Genomic DNA, 23,858 nt, shown 5'->3' with positions numbered 1-23,858 from the left:
GTTTGGTAGGTATTCTCTCTTGAGACTTGGTACTGTGTCTAAGTTGTTGAACTACATCATGTTGATGTTTACCTTTTCCTTTAAATTTTCCCAAAAACTTTCATTCAATATAAACTTTGTTCTACGGTTAATAAACTTCGAACTCATATCAGGAAAAATAGCTTAGTAGATATGCTGCCAAATTTCCGAATGAATCATGCATCCTGTCCTTTTAACCCGAGTAAAATAACTCCACTAAATAAAACAATATTTAAATAAGATTAAATTTATTTACGATATTCTTGAGATTAAAGTACAAAATTTCAGGAACAAACAACTTTTTTTTTCTTCAAATGAACAAAACAAAAAACATCGAGGTTATGATATCTGTCAATGCGTGTGTAATTTAGGAGGTTGAGCCGATAGGACAATCAACTGCAGTCTGGGGTGTATTGAAAATGCTTGGTAACGAGTGCTTTTATATCGTAAATTGGTTTGTGGCATGAAATCTACCATTTTGTTGTTTCGACATGTGACACCTCTTTTCAGTGGGTGGAATTCTAATCCATTCAATCTAACAATCAAAATATTATTGTTCAGTTATTGATATTCAATAATGGCGATACAATTTCCACACAAAATGAAACGAATTAAAAATTATTTCGATGCCATACTCAGCACTTTAAGACCCATGAATCACAATCAGTGAGAAATCCCGAGAAGAGTCTCATGAAAAATATTGGTAAAATCTGACTGGTACCGACCGAGGAGTCTAAAGTGCTGTAGACTCTGCTGTGGATTTTTTGGGACAGTAAAAGTGTGTCCGACTTCAATTAGCATCAATTACAAAAATCTGTTTGTGATTAAATCCTGTAGTGAGTAACAATTTGTGATAATCCTTACAGCGAAACAACAATAAACTAGAGAAGTTTGTTTCAACCGGTGCGAAGCGCGAGTATCACAAAATCAAGAATAAGGGCATTAAAACCTACAGCAAATAAATTATTAACGAAAATAAATCCATTTCACTACGGATATATACAGATATATGAAGTACATGTCGATTACTAATGTTATCAGTATTAACTATCTAACTGTGAATGAGGTGCTGAGGAACAAGAGAACTGACTCCAGTTTGGTAATGAACTGTAGACTTTATCCAATCTGCACGCATTTATAAGATCAGGGCTAAATGATAACACAGTAGTGCAGGCTCCCTACAGATTGGTCATTCCTGGATATAAGCCTGGAGTTTAAAAGAAGTTTCGGGCATTCTGTTCAAATTAAACGAGTTTCAAGCACATTCAAAAGCATTTTCTGTTTAGAAAGTGTTTTTAAGGAATAAATCGAGTTGTAGGGACCCTGCCGTGAGGGGGAAAATGTGTACCAAAACGAAGAAGCATTATCCGATTCATTCGATTTCAAATTTGCGTCAAAAAATTCCATCGCATCTTTTAAGATTTACACTTGACAAATCAGAAGCCAATTTCACAACATTAAATCATGACATATCGATCTCAATGACTTAAGTAAAATTACAATTAGTTACTAATGAATACCTTCTCATTCACTCAGTGACTTCAACGATTCGATTTGATTAAAATTACCTTCTTTGTGAAACTGCTTCGTCTGTGGCTTCGTAAAATTCAACAAAATCATTCAAGAGTTTTGTATTTTTCGTGAGACAGAAAAAATACGCGTAACATTTCGAAAACATTGATTAGCGTAGAAAATACAAGCGGATACTGTGAATGGAATTGAGTATTTACAAATTACTGATGATTGAATTAAACACATATTTTTTGATGATATAATTTTCAGCATGTAAAATGAGCCTAAGAATTTTGGATCGCGAAAACTTCAAATTAAAACAGAAAGAAACAATTCTCTATTACAGTGGCATAAAAATTACCTAACAATTATATCACCGCGCGCAACTATCAATATTATTAGCATCAAAATTTTATATCATTTGGTAAAATAAATTTCACTTAATGTCAATCAAATCATGTGAATAACAATAGAATTTTCATTGCAAGTAGCTCGATTATACCAGGGTCCCTACAGATCAATCATTCCTGGATATACATCGTATCAGTAATAAATACGTGAACCATTCAAATTTACATCATTTTCGACATTTTTTTCACCTATGTTTTTAAGTTCTCATTCGTAACTTTTGCGCGAGTGAACATTCATTCTTAACCCGTGGAGGACAACCGGTAAATCATATTCACATCCGGTGTGGAGCCCGGAGCGGAGAAGGACATCCGGGGTGGGGCACGGAACGGAAAACGACATCGATGACAAAGCGATGAACGAAAATTCTTCTTTTTTTTAAATATATATACATACAATCACGCACACAAACGAACACGCCGAGCTGTCCATGTTCCCGAGTTTGTTTAATTTTAGAAAGCAACGAGTCCTAACAATGGGATATCTTTTACTATCAATAGATATATATGTATAAACGGGTGACAAACTGAATAAGATTTATTTCTCCTCGCACCATTCATTTTCCTTTCGCACCTGAAAAACAATGACAAGAACTTATATTACAGCTCTGAATAGACTGGTATGAAATGTGTAAATTTGGATGAACGTGGCCGAGTGTCACGATGCCATCAGGTTTGAATCTCTGCATGGGAGGAATGCGACAAAGTGTCAGATGCCATAACATTTGGATCCATGTGAAGGAGGAAAGTGACAGTCTCACGATGCCATCAGGTTTGAATCCCTGTGAGGAAGGATTATGGTAATCTCACCGTGTCACCGGACTCAAATCAATGTGAGGTAGGAACATGGTTGAGTATCAAAGATACATCAAGGTCGAATCGCTGTCGAGACAGGAATCGTTCTGAGAGGAAGGAACGTGACACGAGAGAAGGCAGATATCACCATCATCTTTACTACCATTACTAGATCAGGCAGATCTTCAATTGTATCGGTGTAATCATCCTCAGTAATATATTCAGGTTTCATTACCTGTTCTTCTTCAGATGGTGTGAAGTCATTTTTAATATTGAAAGTTTTGCGTATTTCTTCCGGAGATTTTCCTTTGATCATGTTCGCGACTGTTTTACACGTCACGTCCAATAATCCCTTGATATCCAAATAATTCGCCGCCTGAAAACAACGTAACAAAATTACGCATATCGTAAGTAACAAAATAAAATATAGCCAAACCCCGAACCGGCGAGTGTTAGGCTGCGCACATACACAACTGATTCTTCAGTTAAATGAAAACAATCAACCAATATACACAGTGTTCTCCGCAACACGTTTAATTTTTACATCCATCCGGTAGTCCCGAGTGAGCTGGTCGGCCATCTTGATTTTGATCAGGCCAGTTTTTGGGCTGAATATGTGTCCAGGGGAGATAGATACATGTATAAACCAAATATCTAAACAATCCATTGAAGCTTCTTCCAAACGACCCCAGATAACTGAATTGCGTCTACGGACAGACCGCCGGGACTAAAGTCCGGATTGGGCTAAAAACCAACACGAAGGATTCATTTGAAATATAAACGATACTCACTAAAATCAATTCGAACAAAGTTCCCTGATCGACTTTCAGAAAGTCCGCGTCCCATGAGCTGATATCATCCGTACGTTTCTCTTTGTTTTCGTCGTCCTCGGGCGGTGGCGGGTCGTCTTTATGATACGTGCACCATTGAATGACTTTCTTTAAAATAGCCGTATTTACGTTAGGTAACGGTACGACTTCATCGTCGTCTTCTTCCAATCCAAGATCTACGTGTAGTTCGATAAATAATTATAGAACGGATTATATCTCGTGAATCGGGTCTCTATCCATCGGTCATTACTGGATATAAAGTGTTTTCAAGGAATAAATTTCAAATATCGAGGAAGTGTCTGCATCACTCCCAAATACTGTAGTCTCCCCCTAAATCGATACTGTAAACCATTAATTTTGTGGAACGATGACCACACTCAAACGTGGTGAACGGATAATAAGATAAAAACCCACTATTTACAGATTAAAAGAATTTAAAAACAAGAATTTATTTATTCAATCTAAAATATATGTAAGACACGACGTTTCGATCTCACCCTAGAAGGTGTGACGATGATCTCTAGAGATCGAAACGTAAATAGTGGGTTTTTATCTTATTATTAATTTTGTGGTTTTGTAAGCATATTATCATCCTAAACTTTCACCTACACTTGCTAATCGGTAATTAGGTTTGCTGTGTTTGAGTTTCAGGCCGAAATCCTGAGTACAAGCCTGGACTTGAACATCTAAAGGGTGATTACGAGTTGACTTTAAATCTTAGAAGTTAAGATTACAACTTTTCTCAGCCAAGAGACAAATACACTCACCCTCTAACATAGTTTTAATAGTCACTGATTGTTTGGCTATTTCAACTTCCACCTCAAACATCTCGGTGTCTGAACTTTGTAACTTTATGAACGGCATCTGGAATAAAATGAAGAAAATAATGAAGCGACAGAACTTATAGGCCTATTCACCGCTGCGCCATATATAACACTTATACACAAGATTAGACAAATAAATTGACAAATGACATTCAATAAATGTTGAGTGTTCAATTGACACCTTGTCCCTTGACTGGCATTAGAAGCACATCATGGCAGTCGAAATCCTACCCATAATTGGCCAAAAAATAATTAAGGATACCAGAAGTGAAAAGAAAACACTCTCTATTCAGATCATCTTTCTCGTTTAAAACATATTTTCGATGAACTCAGTCCGTAGAATATTCACATTGATACAAACTTCAACTGAGTGGCGACTTTCAAACACTCTTAGTTTCACTTAAAAATATGAATGGAAACAGATGCCTCTGACTCACTCCTCATGCCATGGACCATGGTTATGTCTTATGGACTTTGTTTTTTGTCAGTCAGACCCATTTTTAGTTTTGACGCGGCCAATTATTTTAACTCACTAGACTTGAAATTCTACAAATGATTTATTACAGAAACTGGGCATTATAGGTTTAGAATATGAGGTAAAATACGAATCGTTGTTAAGTTGATGGAGCTCGTCGATGCTTGACAACGAGGAGAAAGAGACGGGATAGAGGAAAATCAGTCGATTTCAAACGTCAATTTCACCTTCGATTACGCCTTATTTCAACCAAACGATTGAACCATTAATTCAACAATTAATTCAATCACCTGTAAATCATTAACAAAAGTTACCTCGACGTTATTTTAGTTGTTTATTTAGGCGAAATTTGCGCAGTGAAATCGCAGCAACGACGACGAAGAATGTGTCGACCGACCTTAACAGTATGTGGATTCCCGAGCGTGTTTTCATCACCGCTTTATTCTACTCACATGCCACAGTAGGCTTTCTGCATCAATTCAATTCGATTAAGCTACTTTATTGTCTGTAATGATCATTTCGTTCTCAGATCACAGAAAGAATACTATCGCACTAATTTGACTTCAGATTATTCTAGATCTGTAATTTTTATCCCACAATAATATCAAATCAAAATCGGAAATGTTTCCTTGTCCCTGAACTAGTAATTTATAAAACTTTTCAACTATACCCTTTAAGTCATCTTCTGGAATAATTATTTTTTCATTATTGTTGGGGATTCTCTACACATGATTTTTAGTGTGGGTAAATGAACTGCAATACTCTGGGACGCTGTCAGCGTTATTCAGCAATGTACAATCTTCCACATTTTTCCCATAAGAGTTGGGGCACAATACTTCCAGAATTCCAGAGAACGGGCCAAGAATTTTCCATCAATTCACCAAAAACATTTCTTCATAAATGAATGATGCAATGATGCCTAATAAAGCAAAACGAATAACTGACTTTCCACAGAAGATAATGAACATCCTTTATTTGATACATATTGTTAGCATTTACAATTAAAAAGCACAGACTCTTAATGTTTCATAAGTTCCCCGTGTTAAAATAGCAAAATGAGTCGACATCATTGTTTGAGACATTATCAACAACATGAATGAACGATATAAGCAGAATACAGTGGATTATAGATGAAAAATACACACTACACACAATCGCTTTTATCTATATCATGATAACCAGTCACTAGATAAACACGGGCAGTTTCAAAATTCAAAATTATCTTTACTTATTAACGGTAGCCTTTTCATATTCAACGACTTTAACTATCGTGATTTGATCGTAATAAGTTCTATGATTTTATAATCATAAATGGAAACACGTTCAATCGGAACCAGACTTTGTGTAAAATGCAACAACGTAGACTTACACACTCTAGCACTTATTGCCATGTTGTTTTAGGGGGTACCGGGTTACATACAGTCATTATATACATGATAAGATTCTAAAATAAGATACAATATTAAGAAGACATCTGCTCAATCGAGGCCTAACAGACTCTTTTTTCCAGCGCAAAGTTCAGCAAAATTAATCATCCTCAAATTTGAGAGAGAAATTGAATGAAATCAAACACATATCTAGCTGAATGATGAATTCTGAACCGGAATGTTTTGAGCATTTGATCGATTATGAAACAATGACTAACTAACATTTGTAGAAAAATACAGAAAGAACATAAAACATTTCGTACACACAAGATGTAGACAAGAGAACCTCATTATTATTTACATCGATGATAATTTATCGTCTATTGTTGATTCAATGAAGCGAACAGTTGTAACTGTTGCCGTTGCTGGGCGAGGATCATCGCCGGGTTAATCGGTACGGGCGGCGGTACGGGCTGCGGAACGCCTCCCGACATCGGAAACATGTTCGAGAAATAAGACGACTGCCCCGACTGTTCTTCGTTTATCGCTCTGTCGAAACCGGCGCCAAGGCTACCGCGTCGTTCCGAGTCGTGATGTCGTCGGTCGCGATGGTAATCAGCGAGCGCTGCGTCGTAATTGTCAGCTTCGCGATGGCGTCCCTCTGCTCCGGGATTACGTCTGTCTGATCCACCGTGGCGTGCGTCTGTTCCACCATGGCGTGCGTCTGCTCCGCTGTGGCGTGCGTCTGCTCCATGGCGTGCGTCTGCTCCGCCGTGGCGTGCATCTGCTCCACCGTGGCGTGCGTCTGCTCCACCGTGGCGTCCGTCTACTCCGCCGTGGCGTCCGTCTGCCCTCCTGTCCGCCGAGGACGACCGATGAAAGTCGCGCTCGTGCGATCTACCCCCAATACCGCCGCGTTCGTTATCGCGGTTATCACTCCATCGAGAATCCCGTCGTCCGCCGGTTGCCCGCGGCGACTCATCCATCGATCGTTTCGCGCCGTAATGATCTTCGTACCAGCGATCGTCGTGCCCGGATTCGACGCGTACGGGCTGTGTCGCGCCCGGGTTGAACCGCCCGTCGTCCTGTTGTCGATCCATCGATCGGAAATCATTCTCGTTTCGTCGTCCGTACAAATCGTCCAACGTCAAATGCGACGTATCGCCGCCGCGTTCGACGCGCTGCGATTGGTTGAAATCTTTGTTGTCATTCCTCGCCGGATTGAACTCGCTCCTGTAGCGCGAATCTCCGCTCGGATTCGCCGATTCATTGAATCGATCGTCGCGCTGATTCTCGAACGTGAATCTCGACTGCAGCCCTTGATTCCTCGCCCGCTGTTCGAATTCGCCCGCGCCGCGATTGTTGCCCAAATTTCCCCACGACGACGATTTATCGAAATTCATCTCAGCGCCCGGCCTCGAATTCTCCCGCTCGAAGCTTGAGTAGTTATCTCGATTCATCGCCGATCTCTCGGCGCCGTAGACGTTCGCGTTTCGATTCTCGACCAAATCATTCGATCGATTACGAAATTCCGTATTCGAATCGTTGTTGAAACCGATTCTCGTTCTCGGCGATTCCATAAAACCTCCTCGGCCGAGCTCCATCGACGACGACGGGCCGCCGATGGAATTCCTGGCGCGGTGCTCGAATTCGTTCATCGTCGCCGCCTGAATCAAACCCGATTCAAATCGGTTTTTGAATCGATCGGCGTCGAGGAAACGATTACCGCTCAGATTACGATCGACGTCCATCGGTTGTTCTCGCGGGCGGAATTCCGGTTCGTTCATCGGGTCGCCGGGTCTGCGGGCATCTTCGAAACGTGAGAACGGTTGACGGCTACCACCGGAGCGATTCATGAAATCAAGTCCAGTATCCTGAAATAGATAATAATCATATCTATGATTGTATGAACAGTCGACCTTTCTGCAAAGTGCTTTCAATAACAAACAGGTTGTATTCAACTATAGTTTTCAGGAACACTTCATCAAAATATGAAATGAAATATCTAAAATAAGTAAAACAGTAAGACCCTCTGTGTAACATCTTTCATATTTCTGTTCAAATTAGTAATCAACGGTAAGACCCTCAGTAACACCTATCATATTTCTGTTCAAATTAATCAGTAATCAACAGTAAGACCCTCAGTAACATCTTTCATATTTCTGTTCAAATTAATCAGTAATCAACAGTAAGACCCTCAGTAACATCTTTCATATTTCTGTTCAAATTAATCAGTAATCAACAGTAAGACCCTCAGTAACATCTTTCATATTTCTGTTCAAATTAATCAGTAATCAACAGTAAGACCCTCAGTGTAACATCTTTCATATTTCTGATCAAATTAATCAGTAATCAACAGTAAGACCCTCAGTAACATCTTTCATATTTCTGTTCAAATTAATCAGTAATCAACAGTAAGACCCTCAGTGTAACATCTTTCATATTTCTGATCAAATTAATCAGTAATCAACAGTAAGACCCTCAGTAACATCTTTCATATTTCTGTTCAAATTAATCAGTAATCAACAGTAAGACCCTCAGTAACATCTTTCATATTCCTGTTCAAATTAATCAGTAATCAACAGTAAGACTCTCAGTAACATCTTTCATATTTCTGTTCAAATTAATCAGTAATCAACAGTAAGACCCTCAGTGTAACATCTTTCATATTTCTGTTCAAATTAATCAGTAATCAACAGTAAGACCCTCAGTAACATCTTTCATATTTCTGTTCAAATTAATCAGTAATCAATGGTAAGACCCTCAGTAACATCTTCCATATTTCTGTTCAAATTATTCAGTAATCAAGGGAAGTAAGACCTTACAGACCTCACCCCAATGTTGGTTCATTGACCTACCTGAGCAGATGTATTCATAGACTGCGATCCTATCAATTGTGAAATGTTGCCCATACCCTGAAATCAAGAATGAATATTTCATAAAGCACAGAGTCTTTGAGATATAGTTAGAACTAGATAAACAGGGCTAATTTAGGCAGTATCTCGGTATCATGAGGGTTCTAATTCTTTTTATCCCGACAGGATACAGAACATTTCTGATTTCACTATTAGAAGATGTTTAATCTAAGTTTATTCTGTGTTTACTTGATAAGAAACGTAAATCAAAGGTGCCACAAACTGGGATAGCAAACTTTGATGAGAACGGGATACTGAATACGGAGGGGTCATTCAATTCTAAGAGAAACTGCACAGATTAATACAATGTGTGAGTTACGTACCATTAAACCTTGACCTGGTGACATGTTGAACTGAGAATCTCTTCCACCAGTTGGCCTAAAATATAAATAATTCATTCAGCTTAACACACACTCCAGACCAGAATATTCAATAACAATAGTTCGAAGTGAGAAACCGTAGCAATAATGAAGAAAAATCCCACACTCGTCTGCTCAGTCCGAACAGGTTTTTCTCTAGTGAATGATTCATATTTGACATTTTGACTTACCAATTCATTAATCCCGGCGCCGGACGCGACTGATTATCGCTGCTACGCCGATCATCGCGCGGCCAACGACCGCCTTGATCGCGTCCTCTACCGCCGCGATCATCGCTGCGATCGCGCTGATTATTTCGACCATTCGATCGTTGATCGCGGTTGTTGTTACCGCCCGGCGAGCGATTGTTCTGATTTCTCAAGCGATCTTGCTGCGGTGTATTAACCCTCTGTCGACTGCCCGAGCGATCTCTCGAATTACGTTGATTACGATTCATCGACTGATCGCCGTTTTTATTACGTTGTTGCTGGTTTCCCGCTCGACGATCTTCCGAACTTCTTCCTCCGTTCTTCTTCTCGTTATTCGATCTATTCGGAGTTTGTTTTTTCGTCGGTTCCGTTTTCTTCTGATCGGGTTTCTTCGTTTTTCCTTGATTGTTGCCGTTCGGTTTCTCCGGCTGCGAAGCGACATTTCCCGTTTCGGTTTTCGGTTTCTCGTCGGGTTTTTTAACCGGTTTCGTCTGTTCCGGTATTTTCTCGACCGTTGCTGCCGTTGTTATTGACTGTTCGGCCGGTATCGCCGGTTTTTTAGCCGCCGGGCCTTGATTGGGGTTTCTATCAGTCGACGGTCGTTTCTTAGCCGTCACGGGAGCTAAAAAATTTGAAATTCATGTCAAATTGAAACAAAAAATCAGAAAACAGAAATTTATCGTCAGGACGAACTCAGCCATTGATGGTTCGACTGGAGTGAATCCTTCAAACGCTATCCGTAGAAAACTTACCGACATATTTCGTGCCGACATTTCGAACTTTCACTTTTCCTTTCGGCAAGTTCTTCGTATCCAATAGAATCTCTTCGAATAATTGCGGCACCAGTTTGGCGACCATCGCGTCTTTAACGACCTCTTCCATCGTTCCTTTCTTCACCGCGGTGATCTTCTTGAACTGTTCCGGATGATGACGTTTCTAGAAAACGTTTATAAAATGTTTGAAATATGTGGATTGCCTTTTTATCCCGCACTAATAGCTACACCAGGGGGGCCGATTCAGAGGCCAGTTTTGAAAGACTTGTCAAGTCCCAAAAGGGCACTTTGACATCCATAAAAGAATATTAGGAGCACTACCCCAACAAAATACTAAGATTTTTCACTAAGAGTTTTCATACCAAAGTACTGTAGCATAAGCGTTAACTGATCACAGTTAACTGATCTGGACAGATAATAGATGAAATATCTAAAACTTTAACATAACCTTGCATAAATTCTGTGCTACATGACATATGGGGATCAACTATTTAAATAGACACAATTTTTCTTAATCTTTTAAGCAGACATCTATTTTTTACATTATCCACATGAATCTGACTCCTATAGAGATATATATGTACGTACCATGTACTCGAGTCTGTGTTTAATGTTGAGTAGATGATATCGTACGTTCAATCGTTCAGGTCCGATATCCAGCTGACACAGCGTACATCGATATACGTTGATGTTGTCTTGAAAACGTTGCTCCAGCACGTAACTGACGCCTGTAAATACAACGTTTACATCAGCCTCATGAGACAAAACTATCGTATCAGTCTTACAATTTAAAGAAGGCTTATTGAAGCCTAGAGCTAGGAACTAGGATTGAACTAGAACCTAGAACTAGGTTGCCTCAGTGTTTTTGCCTTGTGTCGCTAGACAAAGTGGCATTTGGAGTCACGATAAAGCAAATGTGATAACTATAGCATTTCCAGAGGGTTTGTTGAGCTAATTAACTCTTTACTTAAACCGAGGTATGGTTTTATCAACCAATGTCAGTCAAGAAGTGATTAGAAATTGTTTATGCCTTTGCAGATACTTTATCCGTTAGACTGTTCCTTTTGTTAACTTAATCCTCTAGATCTAGCCTTTGAAAATATCAGTGAGTAGCCTCTTGTTCTTTCATGGACAATAATTTCTTGTGTTTTCGATTTATGCATCCCTTACCGTAGAGCCTTTGTTTGGAGGCGTCGAGCAGTTCCTGAACATACGCCGTTTCATTGACTTCCGGATTATTGTCCGCTGAAAAAAACCAACAAATAACAATTACAAACGAGTCTGATTTATACACCGAGGAATTCGATGCGTAGATGATTCGAAGATCATTTATACCTGCACTTGCAACGGCGAACTTCTTCTTATAAGCTTCGGCTTCGATGGCTTTCTGTAAATTGAAATAAGAAACAGGTTCTGAAAACAAGACAGCACCGTACACAATGTAAAATTGATTAAAAACCGAAGACCAGTCTTACGATTTAAGACCACTTTTGGGCTTAAGTCACGACTGTGAAACTGGCCCCTGGTCTCAATTTTAAAAATATTCTACCAAATTCTACCAATTGACAATTCAATTGAATACTTACGAGCCATTCCGATCTTTGTTTAGTGATTTCGGCGTTAACGATGTTGTATTTGGCGTTGATTCGTCGCGTCGCTCCGTAGAACTGATTCGGATGCTCTTTCACGTATTTGTCGGCTTCTTTCAGAAACGTTGTTTCGTCGTTCAGTTGAACGGCTTTCTCGCACGATTGAATGATCTGTTTATTTCCGTTCAATCTCTGTCGAGAAAAACAAACGTGAACGATTAATAGTTACTTCTCTAACAGATTAAGCGCCATTGATACCATATTCTATGGCCAATAAGCCCAAGGCACTTTTTAAACCTAACGTACATGGATTTCATTAAGCTTTGACTAAGCCAATGCCCTGCCTTTATCAGCAAGTTAAATTTACTGATTTGTGAATTAGTATGTCTTAACTGACGACGAAAGACGCTGAAAAACACTAACACAATATGAGCACAGTGTGTACTATCAGTGCTGAATGACTGATAAAAATCTTAGGCTAGATACTTACGATGTATTTAGCTCTGTGTTTGTCAGATTTCAGATGGTCGATTAGAGCTGCTTGTTCGATCATCAAATCCGAAGTCTTGGCGTTACACAAATTACAAGCGAACTTAATACAGAACGTTTCGGCCGTGTCTCCGTATACAAACTTCTGTAGTTTATTCGTACCTGAAACAACAAATGTTTATTTTCAGGGGTGGATCAGTGAGCAGACGTTGTCAGGAGGACAACGAAATGAAAACGTCATATGTACTGAAAAGGGCAGAATGCAGCTAAAACAAGGGTCTGGAAAATTTTAAATGTCAGCGCATTTTCGCACAATTTCTAGGGAACAGCTAAATCTTGTGTTGTGGACTGCTGTCTTATAAGTCGCAGGTGGAAAAAGTGCCCTGAAAAAATATTGCCATCGCATTTTCAAAATTGCAACAGAAACACAAGCTCCTTATGCTTCCGTCTTAATCCTGCTCGTGATTTTCTCAAGATGGTTTCTTCCCGTTGCGAAAATCAAAAGAATGACTCGCTTAATTCCACCGTCACGTTCGTTCGTTCGTTCGTTCGTTCGTTCTTTACGTACCTACGATAGGATCATCTTTAGCGTTTGCAGCGTTGACCATTTCTTGAATTTTCTTCTGATGAACGTGTAGTTTATCGACTGTAATGTAAATAGATGGAAACATGCAGTGAATAAACGAGTCTCGGTGAAAGGCTGCAATTTACACTGAATCCATTTTAATATCTGCACGTGATAATATTCATTCTGAATTTTTTGAGGTTCTGCACGTTGACATCAGAGCTTGTTTTCCAACCAGCGCCGACGACTTGCTATACATCCCGGTAACGACCAAAGAGAGCCACAAAATTTTATAAATTTCGAAGGTCTGTTGTGCGAATCACTAATTGCGTTTACAGGGTGGCCACTTTGCACCAATTTACACCAATTTCTGGTGGTTTAAAATGTCACAATGTTTGAGTTTTGCCTGATTTTTTCTAGATTCCCTGCCGAGTGGCCACCATGGTTTACCAGCACATATGGCGCAGTCAAATCTAGAATACCCGGTATATGGCTGCAAGATCTCCATGCTCGGTTCATATGACTGTTCTGGGCTGTCCGGCAAAATGTGAAACCATGTTCCATTTATACCAGGACATCCCATTCAACAAATGAAACCGGACAAAGCAATGCCAGAAAGCGATCTGTATGAACCCGATGGGTATATATCTCGGACAGGATTCAATATAAACACAGCCTTATCGCGACGATGAAACTTTTTTGTTGGTGCCAAGTTTATTGTGAAAAATTTTCAAGATGACAACAGTAAAGATGAAAACTCGCTCTGGTGCGTGAATTAGATATAACCGAAAATACATCTGGTTATGTATCTTTGATGTTACTCTCCGGCTACACTGCAGCACTGCAGTACGGTAGCCGTGATCTCATAGCTGAACTAACTATAGAAAGCTGTCGTTTCAAAAATGTTTGCACTAACAGATTGTTACCAATGAATAATTACAATGGAACCATCATTCCACAGCAATAATTATCAAGCCATGTGATCTAATTACAGTCGCATAGAATATATGGCTGTCTCATAGCTGGTAGTCATCATTCTTAAGACTGGTGACAGGCGCAACTTTCTTTTATATCAGCAAAATTTCTATTCCATCATACCCTAATTGTAACAGTGAATAGAACTATGTACCAATACATGTTGTCTATTGTCTTTCGTTGTTTAAGCGGCACAATTAATTCAAGTATCTAGCTGTGAATTCTTAGCGTCCGCGCTATCCCTTTACTCATTGCAAAAACTTTTGACCGTGACAAAGCGATGCTTAGCATAACAGATTTGATGTACATTTATCTTAAGGCGAGTATCGTGTCATTTTAGCTGACTAAGTTCTGACGGGCTGCTACGGAACAATGTAAGCTACGATCACACAAGACGATATGGTCTGGATCAAACTGGCCCAGAACAGACCACGAGTCAAATCCGGCCTGTGCTTAATACATAGAGCGCATTCATACACAGTAAATCACTCACTCATTACTCAAACGCCGTCAAAACCATGTTGTGGTAAGCAGGAACCAGTAAGCATTCACGCAGAATGATTTGACCCACGCTAAAATTTGGCAGGGGTCTGCTCTGACATCTTAGGTTTGGCCAAAACTGACCCCGGCCGATGTCAAACAGGCACCGACCCATTTGTTGGAACCAATGTGAACAGTTGACTCGGGATGGTCAAAAACACTCGTGTGATCGCGGCTACAAGGTTTTTTAAATCATAAATGAATCAATGGAGAGCCCTGAGTAGCTTCTCGCATAGTCTCTAGGATAAGTAATCCTCGATAAAGCTCATTTTTTTTGGTCAAGCCAAATGTGGTCCAGGCCAGTGTAAAACAGGCACTGTCCCATTTGTATGAACCAGTGTGAACAGTTAAAACTTGTGTGATCGCGGCTACAAGTTTTTTAAAATCCTCGATGAATCAATGCAGAGCCCTGAGTAGCTTCTTGCATACAGTCTCTAGGAGCAATCCTCGATAAGGCTTTTTTGCCATTACTAAAGTACGTGTATAGCCAGTCAACACTGGTTCATCGTGAGTAGAATGACTGAAGTCTGCAACGCTCCACGCTGGATTGACGAAGAAGATTGTTGTAACGTCACACGCACTGCTGATAAACACAGCTCCGGCTATCGCACATTTTCATAGTAAAAGTCTTTCTCAGCAACGAATGATTCTACTGTGGTATCGCGAAGCTTAACATCTACCAGCTAAACTGTGTGATGTGTTAGCAAGCACCTCTTCAATAGGTTGAGATGAATAATGCTCAAGTTGTAAGGACATTTTACTGGTTCCAGCTACGATCATCCCAACAAGTGTTCAGTATCGAGTCACAATGACCGGCCGTACTAATATTACATGTACAGTATGATCTTCTTTGTAATTTTCACGAAAGCTGCTCCTTCGCTCCTATTTCGGAAAGAATAAACTGTCAAGTCCATTCAAACAGTTCATTTTCAGGTTGATCACTATCGCTTTGTTAATCACAATTTCGCCGTGTACAAAATATTGAAATTCCCTAACATTCACAAATTCATTTAACTCATGTTATTGAAACTTACTGAACACATAAAACTAAATTCAATACATCTGAATGGTAATGTACCACGAAGCCACAAGCAGATCCCTCTTGCTTAAAGGGTCCTTTCGATGGCCTCACCATAACGTTGTAAGACAGTCCTCAAAGCTTTCGGATGTAAAAACTTATTTGTGAATTCTACAAGGCTCCCGAAATACACGGTGCACCAAAGCCGGGAGATGTAACTACAAATCTAAGAGCGAATCTTACAGTACTTCAAAACCCTTGAAGCAGGAAGATGTCAACATGTGTTCATTCTCGTAAATACAGAGCACTGGCCATCTCTATTATCTCTTTCGATGTTAACTTAATGCACAACAATGGCCTTCACCAAACCATCTTCCCGGAGCACATTTTTCACATATTTCAAACTCAAATATTTGCCATACCTTAAAAGGTAGACTTATGCAGTCTGGAAGCGTTCTAGAGCTCATATCAATGTTTCTAATGATACCAATACTTATGTTATATAAGCTACATACCAGTTTTATCCCTTCTCAATCGGTTTGTTCAGTTGCCAGGCTAGTTTCCGGCCAAACGGTCGTAAAATATCACCAAACGTTGGCAATTTTCTGAATTTGATCGACGTGTTTATATTCGAATGGCTCCTCGTTACGTTTCAGAGCGATAATTCAACCAATACAAGTCAATTAAATCCAGAACATGCTGCCCTCTATTGGTAATATCTGAGCTTAGCTCGACAATGACTAACATTCATGAAGCAATAATGCGAGAAGGGCATCAAAAGTGTTAAACGCTTGAAGTGTTTTAGCGTTATCTACAATACCACGCGTACAGCACCGCCATCTATCCATCATGTATTGAAGTGAATGCCCGAATGCTGGCACAACGACTGTTCAACAATACTGGCAGTTTTCTCCGTATCTACGCAATCTACCGCGGTGTAACGCTTTACGAATATGTAATAATACGCGCGTGTAACTTTGTTTTCTCTCATCTTGAAAACTCACCTGAATTTTTCTCCAGTTTTTCATTCTGTGTAAAAAGAAATTCAAAAAGTAGAACATGATAAGTAATTAAAGGACAGTTGAAGAACCGCGTGAACTGCGAACAGGTTGTATCGACGTTTACCAAGCCCTCCGACAAATACCGGTGTGCGTCAGGTTTTGAGTGGTCTCAACCGGGTTCTGGAATACTTTTTTTGGCACGTTGCTTTCACAACCAGAATACACTCAACCTATTTCGCAATAGCATAAACCGTAAACCCGATACAAGGCCACGCGGTAGAGCTATAGGGATTTGCACATTTGAATCGAAACCGGACTAAAATTGCGTACCAAGTCATGGACACTTTTGCCACAATCAAATTATGCGCACATTTATAAGCTGGTATTATATATAGACCAATCCTACATTTCCAAAATAGCTCAGAAATCAAATACCGAATTTCTGGCCCATCGTATTTCATGTTGAATTCGTGGCTTGACGTACGTTTCGATTCTAAGGTAATAGCTGGTAGGTTCAAATGCCGCCAGTGAAGCTATGCTGTTTTAGTCAGATTACCAGCGCTGCTTCTGAACTGGCTCGTCGCAAAGGCCAGGCATGTGCATATTTGTATCGATGAAGCTATGGTAAAAGATGCACAGCCACTTTCTGCCTTGGAACATGGCAAAAAGACAATACAAATCTAACAAATTCATTCATTCATTCACTGAAATATAAATTGATATTCAACAAAATGCATTATTACTAGATTAAGTTTGGTCCAAGACAAACAAACCGAGAACATGAAGAAATAGAATATTCCGCACGCAAACATGAGAAAACTCAAAATAATCCACTAGAAAAGTTTAATGACCTAAAATGAAAAATCACGATTACTTTCAATAAACAACCAGTCAATAAAATAGAACGAGTTACGCAGTGCAGGCTTTGATTGAAAATCAGTTCTGAACCTATTTAGGTTCGATAGCCAGCAGTCTTTTGATCTGAGACCCTATCTTCAATTAAAACCAGGCAGTCTTAATATCATCATCGGTTTACCGGTCTTTGAAATGTTAGTCAGGTAGTATCTAACAATGAGGTTGACTGGGCTGAAGTCAGCACTTTCCATGGAAAGCACGAAATGTCAGCCAATGCACACAACAATTTCCTGTACACATTTTCTAATACTAATTCCAGCAGACAACGATATAACTTCAAAATAAACAGACTTCATAATGCAGCATTTTTACAAGCTCCATTTAAATGAAAATAAATTTGCCATCCCAAACAGCGATGGGGTTTAAGGCATCTCTTACCTTTATCATCGAGAAGCCACAGAAGAACCAATGTCAACAAAACCTCCACGAAATATTCAAACCCATGAGCAAAGCAGACCAGCAAAAATACTGACTGACTGGTACCACTAGAAATCAAACACATGAACCCAGGATTGATGAGAAAGCAATATCTATGCGAAAGACTGACTGACTGCTAACACCAGGATTCAAACACATAAACCCAGGATTGATGAGAGACCAGTGAAAGACTGACTGACTGCTAACACCAGGATTCAAACACATAAACCCTGGATTGATGAGAGACCAGTGAAAGACTGACTGACTGCTAACACCAGGATTCAAACACATAAACCCAGGATTGATGAGAGACCAGTGAAAGACTGACTGACTGCTAACACCAGGATACAAACACATAAACCCAGGATTGATGAGAGACCAGTGAAAGACTGACTGACTGCTACGGCTAGGATACAAACACATGAACCCTGGATTGATGAGAGACCAGTGAAAGACTGACTGACTGGTACCACCAGAATTCAAACACATGAACCCTGGATTGATGAGAGACCAGTGAAAGACTGACTGACTGCTACCACCAGGATTCAAACACATAAACCCTGGATTGATGATAGACAAGTGAAAGGCCAACTGACTGACTGCTACCACCAGAATTCAAAGACATGAACCCTGGATTGATGAGAGACCAGTGAAAGACTGACTGACTGCTACCACCAGAATTCAAACACATGAACCCTGGATTGATGAGAGACCAGTGAAAGACTGACTGACTGCTACCACCAGGATTCAAACACATAAACCCTGGATTGATGATAGACAAGTGAAAGGCCAACTGACTGACTGCTACCACCAGAATTCAAAGACATGAATCCTGGATTGATGAGCGAATGCCACTGGGACACTTCTACACCTCTTCCTAACAGAAATGCCTTGAAGAAACAAACAGCTGATTTGCTGAAGGCACATCTAACGACTGTTTCCATAGTGGGACGCACCCAACACTTAAGCAACAACCCTAATACATGAAGTGGCACAAATGGTTCTTAAGTACAACTGATTCCAAGACGATTCATTGATTTAAAGCAATTGATCTTGTAGACAAGAGTTACACAACTATTAAAGTTGAGAAAAAATATCACGAAAACCACAAGAACTGGTAAATGGTACCAACCAAGAAGGGCGAGATAAATTCAACTTGAACCAAACACAAATCTTTTGTCAAGAGAGGGAATGACGATCGCCACAAGAGATCGTAGAGATCAGAAAGTCGAAATCCGAATCAATCAAGAACCGAAACTAACTACCCAATCGGAATGAATCTCTTACCAATAAATGCTGCATCGTGTGATTGTGATGATCGACACCGTTCGTATATCCAATCTGACATAACTGAAACAAAGAAAATGATTTTCATAAGACATTTTACACAATTCATTCAACTCTTTGGACTTATTAATGGAAACAAGTGTCAAATGGTAAGCATTGATGAAACACTCAGTGTCATAATGATTATATTAAGTCCAGCATTCCTCAGGATAATCCTCGAGGATAGAATAGAAACGCTAAAATAGATCCATCAATATGAGAACAAATTTCGAAACCTTTTTTTTCTTAGCGTGGAATTTAATATCAACTGCCAAATGAGTCGAGGGGATCTTTCCCAGCGTTCGTACACACTTCAGGGCCCGGTTTCATAGACCGAGTATCCCTAGGGTTAAATCCTCAATCTGGGTGACAACCACCATAGTTACAATGAGAAACCATGGTTGGTAATAACTGACAAATTTCAAAATGTTCCCAGAGACTATTTTTCTTCCACATCTATGAAACCCAGCCCACGGCAACTGGAATTCCAGGAAATCCAGGAATTCCAGGAGGTGTACGAACCTTGGTTCCTAACTAACAAAATAAGTCATAAACATTATACAATATGATACAATATTTACTTCACAGAATAATCTTTCCGGTTTTGGAGGCGGCTCGTCTTGTTGAGTCGTCATTTCTTTAGTCTTCGTCGCTGGCGCTGCGGTTGATTCTTTCATTTCAACGTCCTGCGATGTAACTTCCTCAACAGTCTTTACATCAGTAGAAGTAGCGGAACTCGCTGAAAAACACAACATCTCCAACACTACTAATATACGCTGCACCCGGTAGCACACAGTCAAAAGTGATCTTGAATCTTAAAATTGGTCTCAACACGATAGAAGGCTATGCAACTGTTGAGGATTTAGAATGTCAAACAGCAACTAAGATCAGCTTAGACTAGTCTCAATTTTATGAAATAGGGGTTTTAAATAGTGAATAGGGGTTTACAGTCAAAATTGCCCTTATTTTACCTGAAAACTGCATTCAAGTGATAGACAGTACATGTTTGAGATGGTGTGTTTGTTTGTCATAGACAGTATCAATTAACTAATTTACACCTTTTAGAATACGTGATTGATAGCATCATAGTTTGAATAATTAATGGCTAATTTGGCAGTCTCACATATGTCACATATGAAACTGACCCGAGGAATGAACCTGAGACCGCTGCAGCCACCTATCAATATGTACCAGAGCTCATTAAGTTAAAGTCTAAAATTGAAATCATTGATTCGCAGATATACCTTTCACTGATTGGTCGATGAGATGTTTGAATTTCGGTTCACATTCCTCCGTTAATTTGATGAAGATGTTTTTGCCCTTAAACGGCGTATTGTTGAGCGCGAGCGCCTGCTTCAAATCTACGTCAGGATTCGCGATTTCTACAAACGCATGACTGAAATAATATCATTAGACGACAATCACAAATACAGGTCTCAATTTCAATTTCTTCTCAGTTGGAGGATTTCGCTTTAACCCCTTATAAAGGTTTTGGACACATCTCTACATCAAATTGTGTTTTATTCTAAGCTCCACAGTATGTGGCATAATATCAAAACACACAAAATTTTCTTTAATGAATTTCTTACACATTTTCATGATTTTCTTATATTGTGCTAATAAGCAGAAATCTATATTTCACATCAATTTGCCGGCTTAACTCTGGACCCAATTCCACTGTTCCAAATTAGTTTCAATTAAGAATGCAGTTCATTTTCAATTGTTCAGCTCTAGGGTCTAATTTCAACAGCCGAACTGGGTCCCGATGACGTTTTAAATTTTACTCACGATTTTCTAATGGGTTTCACTATATTTGGGATCGAAATATTGTGATTTCGGAAGTATTTTCGAATATCTGACGTCACCGTGTTCGGATCTAAATTGGTCACGATCACCTTACAAACTGCTGCAGTTTCTTTTGGATCTGAAATCGACGAGATCTCTCATTAAAGGCCTAGGATTCTGGAGGGTTGAACGAACTTATCCCGCCCATTGACGAAGGTCCCTCAGACGCTGGCTTTAAGAAAGTTTGTTCAAAATGTGCACATGTTTGCAGACTTACTTGATTTGAGGCCAAATTGTAGGGAAATGAAGCAAATTTCTCACCACAAACATACTAGAAGTTGTGAAATAACTTCTCTTCAATGCATCTAATTTTCAAAAATTTTCTGCGGGACCATTTGCGAAAGCACCTTACAAAAAGTTCCTTTTTCATGAAAATCAAACCCCCTCCCCCCAAAGACATGGCTGATGACTACAGGGCTGAATTAAACTTAGCCAATTTTTCAGCTGCATCAACGAGGGTTGACTTTAGTAAGAACTGCTTACCTTTACTCAACAAAGGCTCAAATTCCATCTTCGATTTGTCGTGGATTTTAATTCGTAAATTTCGATTGAGCAGAACTTTACCGTCGAGGGCCAAGGCTGCTTTTAGATCACGCGCCGGTTTGTCCAGTTCAATCCAACCATACCTTGAACAAAATTTAACTTTTTTGAATATCACTTCGCGTGTCAGGTTTCTTTTCATCCCTTCATCAACCAACTGAGCTCCACTTATAGGATTATTATTAGCACGTTAAATGCTTTGTTTTTTCCACAACCTACTGAATACTGCCCTGAACCCAGTTCCACAGTTGTGAGTTCCACAGTTGTGAGTTAGAGTTAACTCTGAGTTAAATTTAGTTCATTTTCAATGAGTTAACTCAGAGTCAAATCTTAACTCGGAACTGTGGAACTGGAACCTGGGCATTAGCAGGTTTGAGGTTTCATCCCTCCATCAACCAACTGAGCTCCACTAATAGGATTATTATTAGCACGTTAAATGTTTTGGTTTCCCCACAACCCACTGAATACTACTCTGGGCATTAGCAGGTTTGAGGTTTCATTTCCCTTCAACCCTCTGAGTTCCACCTTTAACATTATCAACATGAGGTTTCTTTGTCCAGTTGTTACCAGTATGTGTGCATTTATATTGTGAAATATGCATTTGCAATTGTTGTCCTGATGTCACTGGTGGATATCAATACTATTGTAGTAATTTCATGCTACTGTTGAATGGTTTAGTATAAATACTACACCACCAGTGACATTAGGCAGTTTTTGGCTTGATCTTGGTCTGGTGAATAAACCAAATGTATAAACTGTATGATAGGTTTCGTTGTCAGTTATTTCTACATGGAAATCTCTTCTCGCCGATCGGTTATCTCTGGACCGTAGCAGAAGTAAGTCAATGGCGACTTGCGCGAATGATTTCATCTAAACCGATAAAAACCAGGATCAACCTTATTCAGCGATATAGTATTAACGAACTTACAACGATGAAGGCATCTTTCTGGCGTCGAATACACTAATACGCGGCAATCCGGGCTGATTAGCGTTCGATTCGAAGAAGCTGATTAACTGCGACAGAGTCGTTGATTTATTCATATTCCCAACGAACAATGTGCAAATTCCTGAAATAAAAAAACATGCACGATGTAGGCTATAGTAACAAATCTTTCGAATCCACTTTCAATTTTCTCAATAATCCCATCCAAAGGCAGCCACTTTCTCTTTATTTATTTCAAAAATATTTGACTATTAATCACAATTATTTCGAAACGCATAAGAGCAATAATCATACCGTCTATTTTCCTCAAACCAACACGCCCAGTCACCTTAAACATGGATGAGACAAAAAAAAAACATTTACAAATCTACCAACGCAAGATTCGATTAGAATCATGAAAATAAGAGAATGTAACTAATAAATACCGGTGGAGTCCTTTTGTTATCCATTCTCTTAATCAATTCTGAAATTTCAATAAACATTTATCAATTACTACAACACAATACACAGCCCATACACACACAGCACAGTATCAATTTTTGTAATGACTAATGTATTGTAGTTAGTTAATTTATTTGTAGAAAACTGATATAGTCTTCAATTAGATTGATTCCCGTCAAAATCTCATAAGGAATCAAACAATAAATATTGCCCACCTGCCTGCCAAAAAATATTGTCAAATTCACTGCTGAATGAATTGTTATCATTATTGGATGGAAATGAAAAAAAGATAGGGCAGTGAAACACAGGGGTTTGCGAAAAGGTCCGAATGTTAAACTAAAACACAGTCCATCTCATCTTCTACTGATGAGGTTAAAAATGTTACGGAAATCAAGAGACGCCCGGAAAGCGATGACTCAGTCAACGAGGAGAGAGATGGCCGAAGAAGGAACAGGAAGAAGAAAGCAGCCAGGGGCACACACAGCGGCGGCTCCGATTTTTTCCCCTCTCATTGCAAAAACGATAACAAAATTCAACTCCAGGCAACACAAGACTCTGATGAAGCATTAGATCGAATAAATTGAGGGCCTTTCATCCGTAATCTACCTACATTTTGATCGATTGATGAAGATGAAATTCTTAAGATCGCATAAAAGTCCAAGTTTTTGTCCGGAAACGTATTAATCTAAAGTACGGAATTGGCTTCAAACACTAAAATACGTCCCCGGCACATTGTTAACTAAAACACGTTCCTGGCTAATTTTTGTTAG

At 39.4% G+C, this 23,858-nt stretch overlaps 2 protein-coding genes across 2 annotated transcripts; both read right to left on the bottom strand.

Moving 5' to 3' along the window:
* Nucleotides 1–279: 279 nt before the first annotated feature.
* LOC141912741 (S-phase kinase-associated protein 1) lies at nucleotides 280–5,276 on the bottom strand. Its single transcript, XM_074804110.1, has 5 exons — nucleotides 5,176–5,276; nucleotides 4,330–4,426; nucleotides 3,524–3,738; nucleotides 2,968–3,108; nucleotides 280–2,511 (listed from the first exon to the last, which is right to left on the bottom strand). The coding sequence occupies exons 2-5, from the start codon at nucleotides 4,424–4,426 to the stop codon at nucleotides 2,476–2,478; spliced, it is 489 nt and encodes a 162-aa protein (XP_074660211.1). The 5' UTR covers nucleotides 5,176–5,276; the 3' UTR covers nucleotides 280–2,475.
* Nucleotides 5,277–5,813: 537 nt separating this feature from the next.
* Nucleotides 5,814–23,755, bottom strand: LOC141912542 (uncharacterized). The gene is made up of 21 exons (XM_074803809.1): nucleotides 23,699–23,755; nucleotides 23,073–23,110; nucleotides 22,942–22,975; nucleotides 22,633–22,771; nucleotides 21,648–21,790; nucleotides 21,108–21,243; nucleotides 20,564–20,715; nucleotides 19,901–20,058; nucleotides 19,281–19,343; nucleotides 16,665–16,689; nucleotides 13,131–13,208; nucleotides 12,564–12,724; nucleotides 12,071–12,265; nucleotides 11,820–11,871; nucleotides 11,655–11,729; nucleotides 11,073–11,212; nucleotides 10,464–10,647; nucleotides 9,694–10,333; nucleotides 9,467–9,521; nucleotides 9,087–9,143; nucleotides 5,814–8,102 (listed from the first exon to the last, which is right to left on the bottom strand). Exons 2-21 carry the CDS (start codon nucleotides 23,094–23,096, stop codon nucleotides 6,609–6,611), a joined length of 4,005 nt encoding a protein of 1,334 aa, XP_074659910.1. The 5' UTR covers nucleotides 23,097–23,110; nucleotides 23,699–23,755; the 3' UTR covers nucleotides 5,814–6,608.
* Nucleotides 23,756–23,858: the final 103 nt, after the last annotated feature.

This window comes from Tubulanus polymorphus, chromosome 11, assembly GCF_964204645.1.
Source record: "Tubulanus polymorphus chromosome 11, tnTubPoly1.2, whole genome shotgun sequence".
NCBI lineage: Eukaryota > Metazoa > Nemertea > Palaeonemertea > Tubulaniformes > Tubulanidae > Tubulanus > Tubulanus polymorphus.
The sequence above is the reverse complement of the archived record's forward strand: the minus strand, read 5'-3'. Positions and strand labels throughout refer to the sequence as shown.